General features: G+C 40.8%; 1 protein-coding gene across 5 annotated transcripts in view; it reads left to right on the top strand.

Moving 5' to 3' along the window:
- ABCA8 (ATP binding cassette subfamily A member 8) overlaps window positions 1-22868 on the top strand; it is a 71195-nt gene that overhangs the window by 36212 nt on the left and 12115 nt on the right. For 4 of the 5 annotated variants that reach the window (XR_006211184.1, XM_042966546.1, XM_042966547.1 and 1 more), the window contains 11 exons: window positions 926-1075; window positions 4581-4779; window positions 5468-5634; window positions 9289-9422; window positions 10199-10336; window positions 13047-13154; window positions 17421-17594; window positions 17786-17899; window positions 20144-20266; window positions 21104-21169; window positions 21620-21711. Coding sequence is in view for 4 of the 5 variants with exons in the window: in XM_042966546.1 (XP_042822480.1) it covers window positions 926-1075; window positions 4581-4779; window positions 5468-5634; window positions 9289-9422; window positions 10199-10336; window positions 13047-13154; window positions 17421-17594; window positions 17786-17899; window positions 20144-20266; window positions 21104-21169; window positions 21620-21711 (1465 nt within the window). In the remaining variant the exon portion in view is untranslated. The remainder of the gene's footprint in view (window positions 1-925; window positions 1076-4580; window positions 4780-5467; window positions 5635-9288; window positions 9423-10198; window positions 10337-13046; window positions 13155-17420; window positions 17595-17785; window positions 17900-20143; window positions 20267-21103; window positions 21170-21619; window positions 21712-22868) is intronic. The other variant, XM_015536194.2, reaches the window with a different exon arrangement.

Genomic DNA, 22868 nt, shown 5'->3' with positions numbered 1-22868 from the left:
TCATTTAATTAGCTGCTATTATTCAGATCCAGACAGGCAGAGACAGTGTTCATTATGTTAAGAACAGTGGCCGATGCAAAAGTGGCTTTGGTCAACGAACTAAAGGGTACAGGGACAGAGCATCGCGGGAGGAGGTACCAACCTCCAGTTTTCCACTACGACAAGATGCCCTGAGTCCATTCTGCATTCTTGATGACATCTTGTGAATTGTTTCTTCCACAGTCAAAAGCAGAAATAGAAAAAATTTAAAAAAAATAAAAGATTTATTATTCGTGTCCTTCCTTTAATATAGTTTTTTGGAACTGAAGAAGGTTCTGTACCATCGTACCAATCCTCAAAAAATTAGTTCTCTCCGTTTTGTTGGCTAAAGCACAAATGGCCCTGAAAAGAGTCTTCAGTTAATTAGAGTTGAAAAAACCCAAAGGTCCCCTGTTCATTAAATGTTAAAAGTTACCATAATTAAGTTAAAAACAAACTTAAAAATTTTTTTTTTAATTTTTTAATGTTTATTTAGTTTTGAGAGAGAGAGAGAAAGAGAGACAGAGCATGAACAGCAGAGGGGCAGAGAGAGAGGGAGACACAGGATCTGAAGCAGGCTCCATCCAGGCTCTGAGCTCTCAGCACAGACCCTGACGCCGGGACTCGAACTCAAAAACCACAAGATCACGACCTGAGCCAAAGTCGGATGCTCAACTGACCAACCCGGGCACCCCTAAAATGAAATTTTAACATAAATATAAATGACTATAAATTATTATTTGATCAAAGGAGGTTAATATATGAGCTGTCACAATATAAATTTTAAAATACAGTATTTGAAGAGTAAGTACGTACTATGAAATGTTAGCTTTTAAAATGTATACTTTTATTTCATACCTTTGTGCTTTGTTGCATGAAAAGTTGTCTTCACTTGTGATTTTCATAGTTTGGATTTGCTACTGTACGTGTTCTTTAGCGCTTTACGAGGATCTGGATAGGTGTCCTGGCCTTGGAATCGAGAATTACGGTGTTTCCATGACAACCTTGAACGAAGTGTTCCTGAAACTAGAAGGAAAATCAGCTGTTGATGAATCAGGTAAATAAAATGCGTGACTGATCATGTCAAGGTATTCACAGCACCTAGTGCAGTATATATTTCCGTAAAACACTGTTACATAGATGTGATTACAAAATGTGGGGTTCCGTGATGATCAGGTCCTTTCCTAGACAAGGATACATGGAGCCAGACTGCATTCCTGTCACATTATACCTTTCCTGCCAATATTGCCTTATCATTAAAGCTGGCCCATTTTCTTCTATCCAAGGCTCACTGCTGCCTTCATCCCATTTCCCAAGAGCAATTTCAGACAAAACATGTATTATTTTTTAAAACTTTGTTTTTAATGTTTTTTTTAATGTTTTTTTTTTTTACATTTATTTATTTCTGAGAGACAGAGAGAGATAGAGCGTGAGTGGGGGAAGGGCAGAGAGAGAGGGAGACACAGAATCCGAAACAGGCTCCAGGCTCCGAGCTGTCAGCACAGAGCCTGATGCGGGGCTCGAACTCACAAACCGCGAGATCATACCCTGAGCCGAAGTCGGACGCTTAACCAACTGAGCCACCCAGGTGCCCCAATGTTTATTTATTTTTGAGAGAGAAAGAGAGACACAGCATCAGCAGGGGAGAAGCAGAGAGAGGGAGACACAGAATCCGAAGCAGGCTCCAGCCTCTGAGCTGTCAGCACGTTTATTTTATTTACTTTAAATTTATTAAATTTATTTTAAATGTATTTATTTGAAATCCCTCTCTTCAAGCATTCTGAATATGGCCTCCCTGGTTTCTGATGAGAAGCCAGCTTTAGATTTTACAGAGAATATCTTGTGGGCGATAACTTGTTTTTTCCCCCTGCTGCTTTCAAGATCCTTTTTTTTTTTTTTTTTTTTTTTTGTCCTTGGCTTTTGACACCTTGACTGTGATGTCTTTAGGTGTCGATCTCACATTTATCCCACTGGGAGTTTAGTGAGTTTCTTATATGTGTAGTGAATGTTTTTCCTAAAATGTGGGAAGTTGTTAGCCATTATTTTTTCAACTATAATTTCTGACCCTTTTTCTCTAAACTCTGCATCTGGAACTCCCATTAACCCAGTATATGTGGTCGTGCATATTAGAATGCTTGATCGTGTCTCCCATCTCTCTGAGACTTTTTTTTTTTCATTATGTTTTCTTTCTGTTCTTTAAACTAAATTATCTCACTTCTTTTGAGTCATGTTCACTGATTTCTTTCTTCCGCCGAAAGAAATCTGTGGAGCTTTTATTTTTTTCAGTGAACTTTTTTTTTTTTTAATGTTTGTTTATTTTTGAGACAGAGAGAGAACGGGGAAGGGTCAGAGAGAGAGAGGGAGACACAGAATCCGAAGCAAGCTCCAGGCTCTGAGCTGTCAGCACAGAGCCCGACGTGGGGCTCCAACTCACAAACCGTGAGATCACGGCCTGAGCCGAAGTCGGACGCTTAACCGACTGAGCCACCCAGGGGCCCCTTCAGTGAACTTTAAATTTTTTTTTTTTTAACGTTTATTTATTTTTGAGACAGAGAGAGACAGAGCATGAACAGGGGAGGGGCAGAGAGAGAGGGAGACACAGAATCCGAAACAGGCTCCAGGCTCCGAGCTGTCAGCACAGAGCCCGACGCGGGGCTTGAACTCACGGACCGTGAGATCATGACCCGAGCCGAAGTCGGACGCTTAACCGACCGAGCCACCCAGGCGCCCCTTCAGTGAACTTTTAAAATTGGTTCATGCACTTTTCAGCTCAAATCTCTATTTGGTTATCTTAAATAATTTTTACATCTCTAATTATATCCCCTATTTGATGAGACATTATTGAAATACAGTAAAACTTTGCTTTGTGAGCATAATTTGTTTCGGAAACGTACTTGTAATCCAAAGCACTCATCTATCAAAGCGAATTTCAGGAACCATTGGCTCAGTTGTGATCATGTGACGCTTGGCACCACATTCTATTCGTACTGCAAGGCACCACTCATGTATCAAGTTAAAATTTATTGGAAACGTTTGCTTGTCTCACTAAACAAGTTACTTGCAATCCAAGGTTTTCCTGTACTTGGTGATTTATAAATGCGTCGTTCGATGTACGAACATTTGTGGATTTCCTAGACGTTATTGCTGTTGACACACAGATCATATTCCAGCACAGGCAAAATTCTAGAGCTCCCTCTGTTATACAGCCCCAAATTTCTCAACAAGAAATGATATCTACCTGATTTTCAGCTTGCTGTCACTTTTTGTTTACTTGTTTTGGGGGGGTTTCGGCTTTTCTGCTACTGGGGAGTCAACCTGACTCTCCATCCTTGACCATGGCTTACCACGCCTTGGGAGATCGCTCCACATTTCCACCCTACACCCAGATGTCAGCATGCCAGTGTATTGTACCCAGCCAAGATCCATTCTGCCTCAGTATATCTCTTTCTGCTCATGTGTCCTGTAGCCAGCCCCTGGTGGATTTCCTTCACAGAGGAAGGCCCCATGTACCTTGACGATGTCTTCCACAAGTAAAGAGTCTCTGCACTTTAGCGTGGATCTTTCTCAGCTTTTCCTTCCCATCTCCAGCCTTTGGTGTGCTGTTCCCATGTATTTGGTGAAGTTCTCATGGGAAAGGGTTGGTAAATGATGTAAATTCATTTGGGGACGTGAGTACCACGTGACTCTAGTCTGTCCTACCAGCCCATACATGACCATAAGAGTTTGTTCAATGCCCTCTCCTTATTCATATCTAAAGTGGTTCTTTCCTTTTCCCTTGCCCCTAGGATGAAAGGAGCCATGGGTATCATCTCCCTCGGAATGAGTCTTCCCTTTATGGAAAAAAAAAAATTTTTTTTTTTTTTTTTACTTTCTTTATGCTCGTATCTGATGGGTTAAAAATAACTGGTATATTCTCTCGGTAAGAGAGGTGACAGTCTCTTGGAAGCAGGAGATCCCTGAATTATTCTTTTAATATACTGTTGACCCCTACCTTGTATAAGATCTTTACATCTTCTTCAATAGTAACTGGAATGGTGTGTTTTTGTGTCTGTGGTTGAACATTTTTGGGCATGTGCTTTCTGAGGTTTGATATCAGGCTTGTTTTAACACCATACAATGGACAGCATCCTGAGTCTCCAAAGAAGAGTGCAGCCTCCAGTGGTGCGAACAGATTTGAAATCCCACCAGTGCCAACAATTAACGGTTAATCCCGTTTGTAGCATGTCAGTTCGTAGGTTGTTTCTCTAGGCGAACACCTGAGGTTATTTTTCCCTTGCAAGTGACACCTCTAGGCACGCTACGATCTCGCGTATTTGCCCTGACCTCTTGAATGTGTTGTCTGTAGCCAAATGATCGAAGATCTCCTTTCTACTCCTTTTGTTCAAGGCATCAAACTTCCATTCATGTTTCTCACTCATGGCGGCTGCCAGAGCACCACACAACGCCCACAGTTACGCAGAAGACTCTAGCAGTGTGGACGACACAAGCTCCTACATGCAGTAGGCTCCATAACGTCCAGCTGGAGCCCAGTTTTATGAATTGCGTTTTTTCGTATTTTGCAGATATTGCCACGTGGGGAGAAGCCCCGTCAGAAAGAGCTGGAGATACAGAGAGGCTTGTTGAGACAGAGCAAGTTCTCAGTTCGCTTAATGAGATAAGCCAGACCATAGGCGGAATGGCTCTTTGGAGACAGCAAATCTGTGCGATCGCAAGGGTTCGCTTCTTGAAATTAAAGCATGAAAGGAAAGCTCTTTTATCACTGTGAGTGTCAGAGTGCCACGTGGGGTTTTTTCAGTCGATACATTAAGAAAACAAATCTAAGATGTAAAAGGGAGAGAAGACCATCAAAAAATAAAAATAAGGTTGGGGGGGGCGCCTGGGTGGCTCAGTCGGTTAAGGGTCCGACTTTGGCTCAGGTCACCATCTCACGGTTTGTGGGTTCGAGCCTCAGAGCCTGGAGCCTGCTTTGGATTCTGGGTCTCCCTCTCGCTCTGCCCCTCCCCCACTCACGCTTTGTCTCTCTCCGTCTCTGAAAAATGAATAAACCTTTTAAAAAATGTAATTTTAGGGGCGCCTGGGTGGCTCAGCCGTTTGATTGGCCGGCTTCAGCTCGGGTCACGACCTCGCGGTCCGTGAGTTCGAGCCCCGCATCGGGCTCTGGCCTGATGGCTCAGAGCCTGGAGCCTGCTTCCGATTCTGTGTCTCCCTCTCTCTATGCCCCTCCCCCGTTCATGCTCTGTCTCTCTCTGTCTCAAAAATAAATAAAAAACCGTTAAAAAAAAATGTAATTTTAGGGGTAGGCAAAGGGCAAAATACTCAAGAAAAGAGTCCAAGAGCTCTGTGTTGAATTTCCATAAATTCTTGATGGTATCACGTTCTAATCTGCTCAGGCAGCTTTAAAGGTTAAGAAATGACTGTGCATTCACACTGGCACTTTTCTCCTGGGTAGGCTCTTGATTCTCGGATTTGGAGTTTGCCCTCTTCTCACAGAGATCATCACCATGAAAGTGTATCAACAGAGCTACGCTTGGGAACTCTCTCCTCGTTTGTACTTCCTGGCTCCTGGACAACAGCCACGTGATCCTCTCACGGGATTACTGATCATCAACAAAACAGGTAATAATGTGGCGAATACTCCATTCCCAAGTGCATTCACGGTTAAGAGAAACATAAAGCATGTGAGAGAGAAAAAGAAACTTTTGACTTCCTCCGTATAAAACTGTTTATGAGGCTTGAGGAGGGTGAATGCAAGTCCAGGAAGGTAAAGGGGACTAGGAAAGGACTTGCCAAGGAGACACAAACTTTCTGGTGGCTGTGGGCAAAATGAAAGCATTTGTATCAAAAAAAAAAACACGTTTGTGGGGCGCCTGGATGGCTCAGTCAGTAAAGCATCCAACTCTTGATTTCAGCTCAGGTCATGATCTCACAGTTCATGAGTTCAAGCCCCGTGTTGGGTTCTGTGCTGACAGCGCGGAGCCTGCTTGGGATTCTCTGTTTCTCTCTCTCTCTCTCTCTCTCTCTCTGCCCCTCCCCTGCTCAACCTTTATCTTTCTCTCTCAGAATAAAGAAATAAACATTAAAAAAGACACATTTGTAACAGCTGGAGCTAGAATTCATGTGCTATTCCATTTATTCCAAGGATACAGTCCAGTGGTTTTCAGTGTATTTCACAGAATTGTGTAACTCTCAGTACAACTCATTTTTTTTGGAATCTTTTTATCTCAAAACTTTTTTTAAAAAAATTTTTTAAAGAATATTTTTATCTCAAAAAGAAATCCCATGCTCATGAGTACTCATTGCCATTTACTCTTCCCCAGCTCTGAGAAACCACAAAATTTCTGTTTCTACAGATCTGTGTTACCCTGGACATTTAATATAAGTAGAATTACACAACAGATGATCTTTTATGACCGACTTCGTTCACTTAGTGTGATGTTTTCCAGGTTTGTCTATGTTGTAGCATGTTTCAGTATTTTTTTAATTGTGGAAGAATTCCATTGTGTGAATATGCTACATTTTATTTTTCATTATATGATGGATAGTTTCTCCAAATTATTGGTTATTATGAGTAATGCTGCTATAAATGTCCATGTACAGGTTTTTGTATGAACATACATATTTTTTTCACTTCTTTGGGGTATAAAACCCAGAAATGGAATTGTTGGGTCATATGGTGACTATATTTAACCTTTTGAGGAAAGGCCAAAGTTCTTTGAATGGGCTGCCCCAATTTATGTTTATGCCAGCAATTTGTGAGGGTTCCAATTTCTACACATTTTCACCCAAACTTGTTATTTCCTGACTTTTTTTTTTGTCATACTCATCTTCGTATGAATCAAGTAGTATCTTGTAGTTTGATTTGCATTTTGCTAATAGCTACTGACCTTAGGCATCTGCCCATGTGCTTACTGGCCAGTTGTATATCTGTCTTTGCAGAAGTGCCTTTTTTCTTCCTATTTAAACAATGAATCATACGTCCTTTTTATTGAATCCCAAGTGTTCTTTATATATTCTAGATACAAGTCCCTTGTCGCATGCAATAGATCCTCATCATTCACAGGTTATGTACTTGCAGACTTCTCTAGTCAGTAAAACTTATTTGTGACCCCAAAACCAATACTCATGGCTCTTTTGTAATCATTCACACACATGCTCAGATCAGTGGACAGTTTGAGTCACCTGATACACACTTTCCAGCTGAGGTGATACTCTGTTTCCTTGTTCAGCTCTCATACTGTAACTAAATATCCTTTCTGTAGTCTATTGAATGCTACGTTTTCCACCCAAGTAGAGTGCACAAGTGCTTTCTAGTGTCCCTGAGTCAAGAAGGCCATGAGATACCTTCCAGAGGAAATATGTGTGTTAAATAAGCTTCGTTCAGATATACATTAGTGTTGTTGGCTTTGAGATTGCTGTTACAAGTCAACAATATATATACCAAAACATATATAAGATATGGCGATCTCTTGATTGGTCAAAGAAATTGTTGCAACCAGAGGCTCACAGGAACCTCAGCCATAATTAAGAATTCACTTGGGGCGCCTGGGCGGCTCAGTTGTCTGAGTGTCTGACTTCGGCTCAGGTCATGATCTCGCGGTTCATGAGTTTGAGCCCCGCATCGGGCTCTGTTGCTGACAGCTCAGAGCCCGGAGCCTGCTTCAGATTCTGTGTCCCCCTTTCTCTCTGCCCCACCTCTGCTTGTGCTCTGTCTCTCTCTGTCTTTCAAAAATGAATAAACATTAAAAAAATTAAAAAAATAAAGAATTCACTAATTCAGTGTTTGTGGTGACTTTATAGAATATATGTACCATGAATAATAAGAGTCAGTTGCAAGTTTTCTGCAAAAATTTTGCTTCGTCCTGTAGATTGCCTTTTCATTTTCTCATTAGTGTCCTTTGAAGCATAATGTTTTAATTTTTTTAAGTTCTTTTTTTTTTTTTCTGAGACAAAGGCAGTGTGAGTGGTGGAGGGGCAGAGAGAGGGAGAGAGAGAATCCGAAGCAGACTTTGCAGTGTCAGCGTAGAGCCCGTTGTGGGCCTTGAACTCACCAACCATTGAGATCGTGACCTGAGCCGAAATTAAGAGTTGGATGCTCAACCAACTGAGCCACCCAGACACTCTATAATGTTTTAATTCTTACAAGGTCCAACTTATTTTTTTCCCTGGCTTGTGCTTTTGGTCTCATATCTAGGTAAGCTTTACGTAACCCAAGATCACAAGGATTTACTTCTATATTTTCTTCTAAGGTGTTTTTACTCTTAGTTCTTCCATGTAGGTCTGTGATCCAGTTTGAGTAATTTTTGTGTATGGTGTGAGGCAGGGACACAACTTCAATGGCTATTCAGTTCTCTTCAGGGGACTGAGTGGCCACCAACCTTTCTTATTCCTTTCAGTCCCATGTTGCATAAACTCCATCCCCCCAGGTAGTGAGAGGACTGGAGTCCTGGTCCATCCACTCCCTACTTATGAGATGAAAGCTCTATCATAGGCACGTGAGGCCAAAAATAAGGCCAAATCATCCTTATCCCAGTTCTTCCCAAGAAGATACTGTAGGCCTAGACGTGGCTTGATGAAGGATTCTTGAGTTCTTGGCTATATCCAGAGTGAAGCTTCTATCAAGCTAATTGAGGATAGGGACTAACAGTATGGATTTTTAGCTCAAATGCCAGTTTTTTAGTGTCCTTACCCAAACTTACTAGATGTTCTTAAATTTTTTTTGCACTTTCTGTGTGCCATTAAGACAATCAAGAGATTTTTAACTTGTTGGATTTTTAGTAATTTTTACAAGTTATGGTTGCTTTTCTGGGAGAAGGTCCATGAAGCTCCTCCTACCCTCATTCAAACAGCTGTTATCGAGACACATTTTGAAAGTCAATTAATAATCTAGCAGTAGTGAAGTGAGATTTAGCGATTTCCGTAGTTGATTAGTAGCGATTACCCGTGTCATTAAACCCTTAATGTTTATGGCCACTGATTGCAATATTCTAGATAAAAAAATCATTCCAAATGCCATATGGTGCTCAAAAAAAGACTTTCACCTTTCACGTTAGCAGTAATCAGAAGCAAATAAATATATTATGAACTAAACTCCATCACAAGTGAATAGATTTTTAATTCACAGTAACAAGTATGTTCTTACGTGGAAAGCTATCCTGACAGTCCATATGACAGTAAGGATCACATAATGACATTAATTAAAATTTTATTGTACAACTTGACATTGATTTTCTTAGTTTTATGACACACCTAATATATTTAACTGCAACGCAGGGGCAAGCATTGATGACTTTATACATTCTGTGGAGCATCAAAACATAGCTTTGGAAGTGGATACATTTGGAACTAAAAATGCCATAGATGACCCATCTTATAATGGAGCCATCATAGTGTCTGGTAATGAAAAGGTATGTTGGTCTCTGTTTCATAATTTTTCCCCAAGATGTGGAAAACCAATACAATATCGATGTACTCAGCTTTCCATTTCAGGATGTGAAATGAAAAACAAAGAATGCTTGCATTTATTACTCAGTGAATTGTAGTCATTAACATGATGAATAATTCATATTTTAATCATTGTCTACCAACACAAGCTGTGTGTATTAGCAAAATAAACACTATATAATACCCCCCGTCGAGTGCATATTTAAGTCCAAAGAACTCAGATTTCCTCTCAAGGATTTTAGAATACATATTTTCTGAAACTTCTGTTTTATTCTTAAACAATAATACTTGATGCTAGCCTTCACCCAGATGTCTGGTGTCCTGAAAATTAGATTCAGTCTATATGCTTGCTCTGTTTTACTTACACAGTGTTTGTGTTTTGCTTTATTTGACACCATTTAAAAAAAATTTTTTTTTACATTTATTTATTTTTGATAGAGAGAGATAGAGCACAAGTGAGGGAGGGGCAGAGAGAGAGGGAGACACAGAATCTGAAACAGGCTCCAGGCTCCGAGCTGTCAGCACAGAGCCCGACGTGGGGCTCGAACCCACGGACCGCGAGATCATGACCTGAGCCGAAGTCGGATGCTTCACCGACCGAGCCACCCAGGCGCCCCTATTTGGCACCATTTTAAAAACAGGATTCTTTAAATTTTAGATATTGAATTTTGAACTCTTTAGCAAAAAAAAAAAAAAAAAAGAACTTTGAGAATTTATAATTTTGCTTTTTATATTTTAGTGTTACAGATTTTCATTAGTATGCAATACAAAAAGACTAAATTGCTTCCCAGTTCTCATGGATATTATTAGCAATGCACTGCTTGGAATGGTTAAGCCATCAGCACACATCCAAACTGATAGAAGTACATTTTCAAGCGTAAGTATACTGACTCTCTTCCATCAGGAATCTGGTCTCTCCTGCACCAAGAATGTCCCAGGTCACTCTTTTAAGTGCTGCAATCTCGTTCTTATTGAGTAAATAGCTGCATAATAAATCACGACTTGGTTCATGCTAGCTCTCTGGTTTTCAGAAATCAGTACACTTTTTAGAGCTTCAGTGTTTTCAGTAATCTCTATACCCAGCATGGGGCTCAAATTCGCAACCCCAAGAGTCGCACGCTCTACCTACTGAGCCACCCAGGGGCCCCTGGAGCTTTATTTTTTTTTTAACTTTTTTTAAAGTTTTATTTATTTTTGAGAGACAGACAGAGACAGAGAATGAGCATGGGGAGGTGCAGAGAGAGAGGGAGACACAGAATCTGAAACAGGCCCCAGGCTCTGACAGCTCAGAGCCCAACACGGGGCTCGAACTCATGAACTGCAAAATCATGACCTGATCCGACGTCGGATGCTTAAGGGACTGAGCCACCCAGGTGCCCAGAGCTTTAATTTTTTAAATGCAAAACAGAACTCTTTTTCAAAGGGAATGTGAGGTAATGAAAGTGAAGTCAGGAAGCACTGAGAGACTAACACAAAAATAACAAAAGTAGGAAGGAGGGAGAGAGACAGAAAGAAGAAAAGGAAAGAGAAGGGGAGGGGAGGGGAGGGAAGGGAAAGGAAGAAACTGAAGTCTTATGATTACTTTTAGAAACACTACAGAGAAAAAAATTTAGGACAAAGTTCAGACCAACACTGCAGGCTGGTTACACTAGAATTATTCCAGTTCCTTGTAATAAATATTCATTATTTGGGCCTGCCAGCTTTTTCATACCTGGGGCAAAAGGAAAAAAAAAAAAATCCCTATTTCTAAAAAAAAGGCCCATGTGATTGGATTGTGTACACAGCCTTGTAAGTTTGGAAACCAGAATACAGATTAGAGTTTGTAATTGTTCCTTTTTGATGATTTCCTAAATATATTGCTTCCACTTAGAGAGTTCTTTGAACCCAGAGACCGTGTATTTTTAACCCTACAGAATATTTTATACCTTGAGATAAGGCTGAGGACATGATAAGCACCAAGTAACTTATTTGTTAAATGTATAAATGAAAGTCAGAGGTCAGCAAATTATCTATATTCCATTCAAATCTAGGGTTTTAGAATAATATATATATGGCTAAAGACCATTTACCCATGTGTATATAAATGGACCTTGTGTCCATCATTTTCACACACTCCTGTAGGATTTTGAGTTGACTTCTCACGACATACCTCATGGTGCGTTCAGCAAATAAAAATTCCTTTCAGTAAGGGTGTGTAAGAAGCTTAATCCCTAAAGCAAAAAGTTTTAGTCATTCATCAAGTACTAATTTTAGACTATGCTATGGTTCATTTAATTAACCTCCTATCCATTTTCTGGTTTCTGAGGGAGGATACCATAGTTGAGCAAATTTCCATCAATAGAAACATTCCGTTTTAGCTATGATGAGTTCGATACCAACTAACTACCTTACTTGACCTTGTTTCACGTGCTCAGCATCCGAACTTTAATATCTCCAGCAACTCAGGTTATACTCTATTTGGATTTACCTGTTCGTTGCTCAGGTAAGAGTTTTTGGGAGTTTCAGACCTTGCTTCTGTCCTGCTCAAGTCAAAGGATTTACCACTGAGTACTGAACCCACCCCGCATGCAAGGTGTTCTTAAAAGATTCTGTCAATAACCTTAAATCTCACCTTTCTGTCGTGAGAAAGGTTGTCTCTGATGGCCAAGCTGAAGATAACCAGACTCTGGTTATAACTTTAAAAAAAAATTTTTTTTTAACGTTTATTTCTGAGAGAGAGAGACAGAGAGAGCGTGAGCATGGGAAGGGCAGAGAGAGAGGGAGACACAGAACTCGAAGCAGGCTCCAGGCTCCAAGCTGTCAGCACAGAGCCCTATGCGGGGCTCGAGCTCACAGACTCGTGGACCATGAGATCATGACCTGAGCCGAAGTTGGCCGCCCAACCGACTGAGCCACCCAGACACCCCTGGTTATAACTTTTCTCGGCAATGTGTGTAACTAAACACCTTTGTGGATCACGAAAGTAACGTGGAAACTGTTTTCAGGGCAGTCAGTGCATCTTCTGTCGCTAAAGACTGTTCCAAACAGGAGCGACATTGTGTGTGAGCAAGTGCCAAGGTTTTTCATGGAGATTCCACTTCCCTTTCGAGTACTGTGCTTTATCTCTACTTTGGAAGCCTCAACCAATATTTTTCTGGTCTCACGGTGTACCTAGAAAGGCACTTACCATCACTGTGCCCACAGAACATCCGAGAGGATTTTTGAGTCAGGCTGTCGCATTTGACATAATTAAATACCCGTGAAAAATGAGATGTTCCAACTGTGACTTGTCATTATTTACTGTTTTCACATCAGAATACATTTTAGAATCCTAAAATGAGAAAATGTAAAATCTTACTCCTCTTTTGTTTCCCAACGGTGTAATACTTATCAGTTCAGCCTCATGCTTGGAGTCACTTTCCTTATCCCTGTAATTGGGTATAAAGCCAAGAGTCATGCTTCATAATTGGATGGATAATGAAAGAGTTTGGGAACCTCAGTGGGGACCTAAGGAGGGAGTATATGTCATCAGTTTAATATTTTTTTTAATGTGTTCCAGAAAGCAAATGTTGAATTTGTTACTCAGCTCGTTATATTTGCATTTTCAGGAGTCACAGAGAAATTCGTTTGTATTTTGGGAACATACCATATTATGGGCGATTTTGGCATCCTCTTGTACTCCTTATATTGCAATGAGCAGCTTCGATGATTATAAGGTAATAATGAAAACTTCATTACTTTGTATAACTAGAAGGTGAAGGTGAAAGTCCTTCCACAAGGCTTTTATACAAGCCTTTTCACAAGGCTATTTATACATTTCTTAAATGCTTATTTATTTTTGAGAGAGAAAGCATACGAACAGGGGAGGGGCAGAGAGAGAGGGAGACAGAGGATCCAAAACGGGCTCCATGCTGACAGCGGAGAGCCCGACGTAGGGCTTGAACTCATGAACCGTGAGATCGTGACGTGAGCTGAAGTCGGATGCTTCACCGACTGAGCTACCCAGGTACCACCCTCCCGTCCATTTATACATGCTTCATAGAGCAGCCAATTTAGCAATAAATCCTAAGATATAAAAATTTTGTTTGATGTCTTTATAAATACAGAGATAAATAAAGAGGTTACAGATAGAGAAGATTCTAAAAGTTGCATGGATGTGCAGCACCTAGAATAGACCAAATAAATTTGAAAAAGAAAAAACAAAGTTGGAAGGGTTATGTTTCTGCCCTCAAGGCTTACTACAAAGTTATAGGAGTGGAGAATGTGTTGTATTTATTTAGGATCGTCATATAGGCGTAGGAAACAAAATAGACATTTCAGAGATTATCAGTTGATTTTCAGTAAAATCTGCCAGAGAATTCAGCAAATTGTACCCGAACGACTTGACATCGGTATGAGGAAAAAAAATAGTGTTCTCAACACTCACCCCCCACCATACACAAATTTTATTTGAAATGAATCGTCGATTTTGTGGTAAGCAATTATTTCTTGCTTAGATGGGGCAGAATGAGCATATATACCATAAAGGAAAATGAGAACTTGAAATTCGTCAAAGTTAAAACCTTTTGCTCTTTGTAAAGCACCAATAAGAAAATACAAAGCTTCGGGCTGGGAAGAAAAAATATCCACAACACTCGTACATCTAACAAAAGATTTGTTATCGCACATAAACAAAAATTGGAGGGTTGCATGGTCCCTGCACAAGGAAAAGACAAAAATTTGTGAAGCATTCCATATTAAAAAAAAATTTTTTTTGTACTAAGAAGATAAAGAACTCTTACAGCTCAGTAGTAAAAGATAGCCTAAAATTTAAAGATGGGCAAAATATTTGAACAAATACTTCACTGAAGATATGTGGAAGGAAAATGCTCCCATGAAAAGATGGCTAATATCATGGGTAATCAGGAAAAGAGCCCCCATGAGATAGCTCTACACACGAACGAAAATGAGTAAATGAACATGACTGAAAATATCACGTTTGGGAGGATATGGAGAAACTGGAACTGTAATGCGTCATCGGCAGGAACATAAAATGCACAGTCACTTTGCTAAGCCATTCGGCGCTGTCTTACAAAGTGAAAAATACACTTATGGTGTGGCCCGGAATGTCTCTCCTAAGCATTTACCTGGGAGAAAAGAAAACCTCTTTCCACATACAGACTGGTACGTTCATGTTCTTGGCAGCTTTATTCATGATAGCCAACTCTCTGAAACAGCCCAGATTTCCATCAAGCTGTGAATTGATAGAAATCCTTGGGTGGCCAGACCAGGGGATGTTACTGAGCAGTACAAAAGAAGGAACAACTGATAAATGCATCAGCATGGATACGGGTCATAACCATTACACTGAGGCAATGAAGACAGGAAAGAGTAAATACTGAATGATTTCATTTATATGAAATTCTCAGAAAGGTAAAATAAATTCGTAGTGACAGAAAGGAGACCTGTGGTTTCTTGTAACCCCTGATAAAGGCTATTAACTGCAAAGGAGCATGGGAAATTGGGGGGCGGGGTAATGTAAATGCTCTATACTCTGATTATGATTGTGATACAGGAATCCATGCATGTGTCAAACCCCACGCAACTGAATACTTCATAGGGACATTTTTTATGGTTTCAAAATCACACTTCAAAAAAGTTAGAGAGAGAGAATTGAAATAAAGGAACATGGTATGTTGAAAACATGAGAACAAAAAAATATTTAATGTTTAACTGACTATACATTTTCATTCACAGACACTCTTTCGTTAATTGCCATGCATTTTTGATGTACCTACAGATATTTGGAGCATCTTTTAAGATGAAGACTGATTCAGTAGTTCTGGAGTAGAGACAGATTTTGAGTGGCAGTCATAGGGTGATGGATTCATATGACTCGTCAACCCAGGCCAACTCGCATTAGCTTTACTTGCAAATCTCAATAGAATGCCTTTTAATGGCTCCATTTTTGTAACTTGACTGCACAGAGTGACCCTGCATAAGGATCTTTATCTGTTCCTCTCCAAAGTGATTCTGTTGTCCAAGGGAAGGGAGCGCTGGCTGTTCTGTTCTCTTCCTAGTGTAGAACCTCCGGGGAATCTTGGGAAACACCATTTGCTGGCCTGAGGTAACTGTCAGGCATCTCGTAGTTAACACTGTCCTAACTTAAAATGACTCCCAGGGGCACCTGGGTGGCTCAGTCAGTTAAGCCTCAGACTCTTGGTATCGGCTCAGGTCCTGATCTCCCGTTTCGTGGGATGGAGCCCCACATTGGGCTCTGCCCTGAACAGAGCCTGCTTGGGACTCATTCTCTCTCTCTCTCTCTCTCCCTCTCAAAATAAATAAATAAACTTAAAAAAAAAAATGCCTCCCGTAGGAAATGCGGACATTTTCTTTCTCTGGTCTGTGAAACGCCTCAATCCCACCATGTTCCTCCCAACCCTTTGGCCACTGTCTGTCTCCTTTGGAACTCCTCATTCTTCTCCATTGTCTCTAAATTCTGAACTCCTTACATCTCAGTCCTAGGCTCTCTCATCATTCTTGATGTCATTCTGTCCTAGGCAAACTCATCTAACCTTATGGCTTCAAACCCCTTTTACCTACCCATCACTCAACAGACTTGATCTCTAATTTCTTTCTTCTTCTTCTTTTTTTTTTTTTTTTAGTTTGAGAGAGAGAGAGAAAGAGTGTGCCTGTGCGGGGGTGGGGGAAGGGGACAGAGAGAAGAGAGAGAATCCCAAGCAGGCCCAGTGCCATCAGCACAGAGCCCAGTGCAGGGCCAGTCCCACCGCCGTAGGATCATGACCGGAGCCGAAATCAAGAGTCAGACGCTTAACTGACAGAGTCACCCAGGCGCCCCAAGATCTCTAATTTCTCACGTTACCTCCAGTGCGGATCCAAACTCCCTTCTCCGGGGTTGCCACTGGGAGAATCACAGACTCTCCCAACTTAACCACATCTCCAAAGCTGAATTTATGATATTGTTGAACGCGTGTACCCCCTTTCCGCATTTCCTGCCCTCCAGAGCTGGCAGTGCTGGGCACTCACTCGGTCAGTAACCTAAAACCACCATTCACCCCTCTCCGGGCTTCACCACAGATCCGTCCATCGCCAAATCCTTTTCAGTCATGCCAACTGACTGGGCCGGTGCTCAGAGATTTTGACACGCATCCTTAGGTCAAATTCCATCTCTGACAGGGGCCTATTTTAGCCAACCAGAGACCATCAGCAAATGAACTATTTTTGAAAGAAAAGAAACATATTCAAAATTGCTTAACCATTTATTGCGATTGCTTCATTGGGGCCCAACCCCTCATCACTTGATAAGTAGTTTTAAAATATGTAATTTAGTGTGCTTATTCAGAGACGGGCAGGAATGCAAGACACGTAGTATTTACGAATGTAATAATATTCATGTACGTGGGCATAAATATTTGGATGGGTAATAAATATTTGCATGTGTGCTATGCCAAAACTACCCTAATGTATCCTTTAGTTAGAATGAAAGGAATAAAGCCATTTCATATGTATATAAGGTACATATCGTGTTATGTATTTATGTATAATAGTAACTAAAACATAATATTTTATGTATAACCTTGATATGTATATAGACATGTGTAGAGAGAGACAGCACAAGACTTCACAGTGAGTCAAAGCAGAATCACCCTGATGGAAGGCTAGCTGCTTAAATAAACCACCCTGTTCCCGTAGATTATTAATCACTGTTTTGTTTACTGCAGTGTTAATACCTTAATTACACTGAGACCTTCTTACACGTATTTCCACTGGGTGCGTGACGAACATCAATATTGTTCATGAAAGCAACCAATTGACCATCTGTGTTTGGAACTATCTGTATCCCTTGGTCCCCATAATGCTTCTGGCCATGATGCAGAATTATTACAAAGGAAAATGCTGATCAAATGTTTTGTTACATAATCCACGTTTTCTGGAAGCTCCAACTGAACTAGCACTTTGTGTCTTTGCTGTTTTGTAATCAGAACAAAGCTCAGTCCCAGCTCCGGATTTCAGGCCTCTTCCCTTCTGCTTACTGGTTTGGGCAGGCGCTGGTGGATGTCCCAATGTACTCCCTGATCTTACTGCTTATGTATTTATTAGACTACGGCTTAAACTTCCAAGAGTCTGCGTTTGTAACTGTAAATCAGACTATACAAGTAAGTGATGATATTCATAGAACAAATACCGTTGAATGATTTCATGAAAAAAATTGAAGATGCAAATGATATTTGTATTGTCATAAATTAAATCGCTGTAAAACTCTGTGCTACAACACTCTTTTGGCTTCTGATGTGTTTCTCGGATTGCATTTGCCTTTGACTGAACGTCACGTTCCTGTTGATTTCAGATCCCCTGTTCTATTGGCTATGCCTTCTCACTTATCTTCTTGACATACGTGATTTCGTTCATTTTTCGCAAGGGGAGGAAAAATAGTGGCATTTGGTCTTTTTCCTTCTTTATGGTAAGTATATTTTTTGTGTACAATTCTGAGCCAGTACTTAAAGTTTGCCCTCAGTAGAATGATAAATTAGTATCATAATCTAAAATATTTTGTTTTCTTTATGCATGATCCTTTTCAAACTCTGCATGTTTTTCTCTTCCTAATTTCTAGCCTTGTCTCTCTCTCTCTCTCTTTTTAATGTTTATTTATTTTTGAGAGAGAGCAGGGGGAGGGCGGCAGAGAGAGAGGGAGACGCAGAATCCAAAGCAGGCTCCAGGCTCCACACCGTCAGCACAGAGCCCAACACAGGGCTCGAACTCACAAACCGTGAGATCGTGACCTGAGCTGAAGTCAAGACGCTTAACCAACTGAGCCACCGCAGATCCGCAGGCACCCCTACCCGCAGGCACCCCTACCCTCCTCTCTTTTAAAAGTAGCCAAATTGTTTCTAGAACCATAAAGTATTTGCTAGAAGGAAGCCAGGAAACCATTTGTATCTTCTTTACTGAAAAACAAAGAAGCCCACAGACCTCCACGAGATTACGAATGTTGTTGCTAGCCTGGTTAAAACTAGAAACTACTGCTCCAAATTCTACTAGAGTTAATTCCACAAAAGCAACATTTATTTTATCGAAATTAGGAAGGAAAAGTACATGTTATCTCCTATTACCTATTCTAATTTCCTGTCATTCTGGCTGCCAAAAAGTAAATTATTAATTCAACAAATACTAGTTGGCTTCAGGACACCTGGGTAGCTCAGTCAGTTAAGCGTCCTGTTCCCGATTTCGACTCAGGTCATGATCTCACAGTTCGTGAATTTGAGCCCAATGCCAGGCTCTGCACTAAGAGTGCAGAGCCTGCTTAGGATTCTCTGTCTCTCTTTCTCTCTCTGCCCCTCCCCTGCTCACTCTCTCTATCTCAAAATAAATAAATCGGCTTTAAAAAAATGTGTATTAGTTGCCTTCCAACAATATGTCAAAAAGTAAGACTGATAATAAATAAAAAATAGTTTCAACCCTGAAAGGGCACTCAGAGGGTAAAAGAGAAGTAAACAGTCACTTACGAGAACAAAGTGACAAGGAAAAGATGATCTCTTTTTTTTTTTAATTTACAAATTTTTATTTATTGCCTTTTTTTAGGGTTTTCGTAATAACCACTTTTGACAAAATTCCAAGGTACTTTAAAGGAATTCATATTTTGTCTATTTCATGATGGGCATAGGTCTGTTAAATGAGCACTAAAATCCTTGGCATTAGCTACAATCAAATGACAAATAGCAGCTCAGACTTCTTTTACTATACTAAAGATGATCTCTTTTTAAAAGATTGCCTCTGTGAAAACCAGAGAAGGGAAAGATGAACTCATGAAAATGAGAGCAGAAATTTCCTTTAGGAATTGAAACCTGGAGAATAAGATTTTACTAGCTGAAGAAGAATGATGCAGTGAAGAAAGAGAAACCCAGAGGGGAGAAAGTCCAGGCTTATCCTAGGAACTGATAATAATCTGGCTTAGGGAAAGGAAGAAAACACCGTGCAGCATGGGCGTGGCCTTAGTTATGGTAAAAATATTGGTTGGAACCATGCTGGCCTTTGGTGATGTGCTCCAGAATTGAGTCTACAGGCTGTGGGAAGCTATGGAAGCTTCTAGTATAGACATGAAATGTGATCCGAAATATACTTTTAGGAGGAACATGCCCAGTGCCATAAAAATGGTAGCTTGTAACACAAAGAAGCCGGAAGTACAAAAACTTTTAGGGAACTTTTATCATTGCAGTGTTTTAGAAGAAAAAGTCTGAATGTGTCTGTTGGACCTCTCACCATCTCTTATCCCTGAATTCTATTGAATTCTCCTGAAGCCACTCTGGGTTTTTCTGTGCCTCTGTCTCTCCATCAGTATAACTAACAGAAGTCTCTCTCTCTCTCTCTGTTGTTGTTATGTCATTCCTACTAGATATCAGTTTGTGTTCCCCATGATCATTGCTTTTCTACCCGTTTTACCTCCGAAAAGAAGGCCAACTTTCTTCCTTTTCCGTAACGAAAATATTCCATACGTTAGATTTACCCAGTCGTGTCTCACTCATGATACTCTAGGTGAAAGGAATTTGGCTAAGTCACTAAGAGAACAGGTCAGTAGCAATAATGCTGATTTCAGTTGGGTTTCTGAAGCTGGGGCTGAAATTAGGGTTATCTTCAAGATGAGCCATCTCAGTTTGGAATATATGTTGAAATTCGAAGTGTTAACATGCGTGTCTGTTATCTTCTTTAGATCTCCACCTTCTCTTTGTTTTTATTTATGCTATTGGATTACTTTGGATATGGTGTGCTGTATTACATCACCTTTTTAATACCACAAGCCACCTTAATTGGCTGCATGTTCTTGTTTCTTTATGTAAGTAGTGCCACCATCTGCCCCAGTGTCCTAGAACTCTTGGCCAATTGTGAATGCTATGCTGGGGGTTGGGGTTCTACATCATGTTGAGTATACATGACATTGAAATATTTCTACCGCATGGATACCAGCTGAATTCCTCCCAGATAGGCCCGTGTGCTCCAGCTGAACTGCATTAGAAAACCTGCCCCCGGTCCGTGCATGGGGAGGGGGGGGTAACAGGTGGTGGGAAACAGAGCAGTCTTTACATGCTCGTAGGCATGCTCAGCTTTAGAAGAAGGCAAATGAAATACCCCCGATCTTTGGGATCTTGCGATTCTCGAGAGGCACTCCATAGGAATAAAATCCTTTTCTTCTAGCTAATCGACTTCTACAAAAGGAAGAAAGATACAGTGCATGCATGAAGATGGGGAAAGGGAAGGGAAGAGAATGGGAGGGGAGGGGAGGGAAGGGGAGGGGAAGGGAAGGGAAGGGAGGGGAGGGGCTTATGAAGGATCAACGGGCACAGGAAGGTGTGCGAAGCTCTGCGGGATAAGGATAAACCCTGTTTCTCTCTCCTTCCTTGGAGAGGCTAACGCATGCCCAAGTTCCTCTCACCAGGTGGTGAGTACTTGCTAAATCCTATTGCTTCAAATAAAAACACAGTGCCTCTTAGACCTTGGGAGGAAGGAATACAGCCCTTTGATACACATTTCGGAATGGACACCTACCCAATACTCATGGCGAAATCAGGGGACATACCAGTAGGGCTGTTCAGTGGGCCAATTCACGTTTATATGGATAAAAATGCACAAAACCAAAAACCTTCCTATGTAACCATTGTTTTTCCTTTTGCAGCAAGTCGAGTCTTCTCTTTGGACTCAAGAACCAACAAGGGCAGAGCCATTTCTGGTATTCTTAATTGTAAGAACACACCTGTCTTTCAAAACTGTTGTCTTTTCCTATACGAACCATTTTAATCCCTGTATACAGGGTGAAGCTTTTTATTAAGGTAGATATATGGGTATGTGTAGCCCATGGAGATAAAATATTAGTAAAATATGGAACACATTTTTCTATAAAGATTCACTGATTAGATAATATGCTTCCCAAATTTTGAAAACACTATGCCAGTATTTAGACGAAATGACCTAAAGTAATGGTATTACCTAATTGTATTTGCTTCTAATGTTTCCATAAGCAAGATTGAAAACGAACTTGATAGTGGCACGATTTGACAGATAGATTATTGGAAATTTGAAATGGTTTTTCCAACCATACCTTTGGAGAAGTCCGACCATTCCTAGTTCATTTCTGATGTGAAACATTTCTCTTTGAGTGCTTCTAACCATGCATCTCTCTCTTTATTCCTAGCCTTTCCTTCATTTTATCATCTTCCTTTTTATTCTTCGGTGTCTGGAATGGAAGTTCGGAAAGACATCAATGAGGAAAGATCCTTTCTTTAGGTTGGGAGAAATCAAATTGGATTCTTTCATTTCAGTTATCAGTGGTTAATTTTTTTCATGCATAAAGTAACGATTTAGCAAAGAACTGCCAAGTCCTGGAACAGGCTGGGGTCGCAGCTATATGCCAAGACAAAATATAGAGATCAGAGTACCTAAATCAGAGGATTATAAGTAGAGGAGGAAAAGAGATCTGAAACACTCACTGTTAAGGGCTCTGTCTGACATGATGTGAAGTGAGAGGGTGGGAAAAGTTATCTGCTGCTAGTTCAGGTTTTTTTGTTTGCTTTTTAATGTTTATTTCTTTATTTTAAGAGAGAGAGACAGAGAGACAGAGACAACGAGCAGGGGAGAGGCAGAGGGTGAGAGGGAGAGAGAACCCCAAGTAGGATCTGCACTGTCAGCACAGAGCTTGATGCAGGATTCAAACTCATGAACCAGCGAGATCATGACCCGAACTGAAATCAGAAGCCAGGTGCTTAACCACCCGAGCCACCCAGGCTCGGGTGGCTGGTTCAGTTTAAACAACAATCAGTTTAAATAGATTGGTAGTTGAAGGAATGCTACCAGTCTAGGGAGGAAGACTAGAATGATGAATAAGCCAAAGACCACAATAATTATGCTCCTTTCCTGTGGTGCCGAGAAGCCCAGCTGGTCGATCGCAGACTGGTCCGGTCATAATGGGACTTAGAAGCTGAGATTGTCTTTTTGTGGCATACAAGGACACGTCCATAAGCATCTTATTCCCTGTCTTCCATGCCACATTGGTTTCATCTTTAACTATGACAGACAGTTGAGTGGGTGACTCACAAGGTAAAAGATGACCTTTAGGAAATCTAAGGTCGAGGCGCCTGGGTGGCCCTGTCGGTTAAGCATCCCACTTTGCTTTGGCTCAGGTCACGATCTCATGGCTCATGAGTTCGAGCCCCGAGTCGGGCTCTGCACAGATAACATGGAGCCTGCTTGGGATTCTGTCTCTCCCTCTCTCTCTGCCCCTCCCCCGCTCATGCTCTCTCTCAAAATAAATAATAAATAAACATACTTAAAAAAAAAAAAGAAATCTAAGATCGGTATGTGGGATTAGGGCAGAGGTAAGAGAGACTAAAATGACATAACTAGCTAGCTAGCTGGCTAGCTATGAAGGACCAGACTTAAAATAG

This window comes from Panthera tigris, chromosome E1 (genome assembly GCF_018350195.1).
Source record: "Panthera tigris isolate Pti1 chromosome E1, P.tigris_Pti1_mat1.1, whole genome shotgun sequence".
Classification (NCBI taxonomy): domain Eukaryota; kingdom Metazoa; phylum Chordata; class Mammalia; order Carnivora; family Felidae; genus Panthera; species Panthera tigris.
This window is presented reverse-complemented; position numbering and strand designations above follow the sequence as displayed.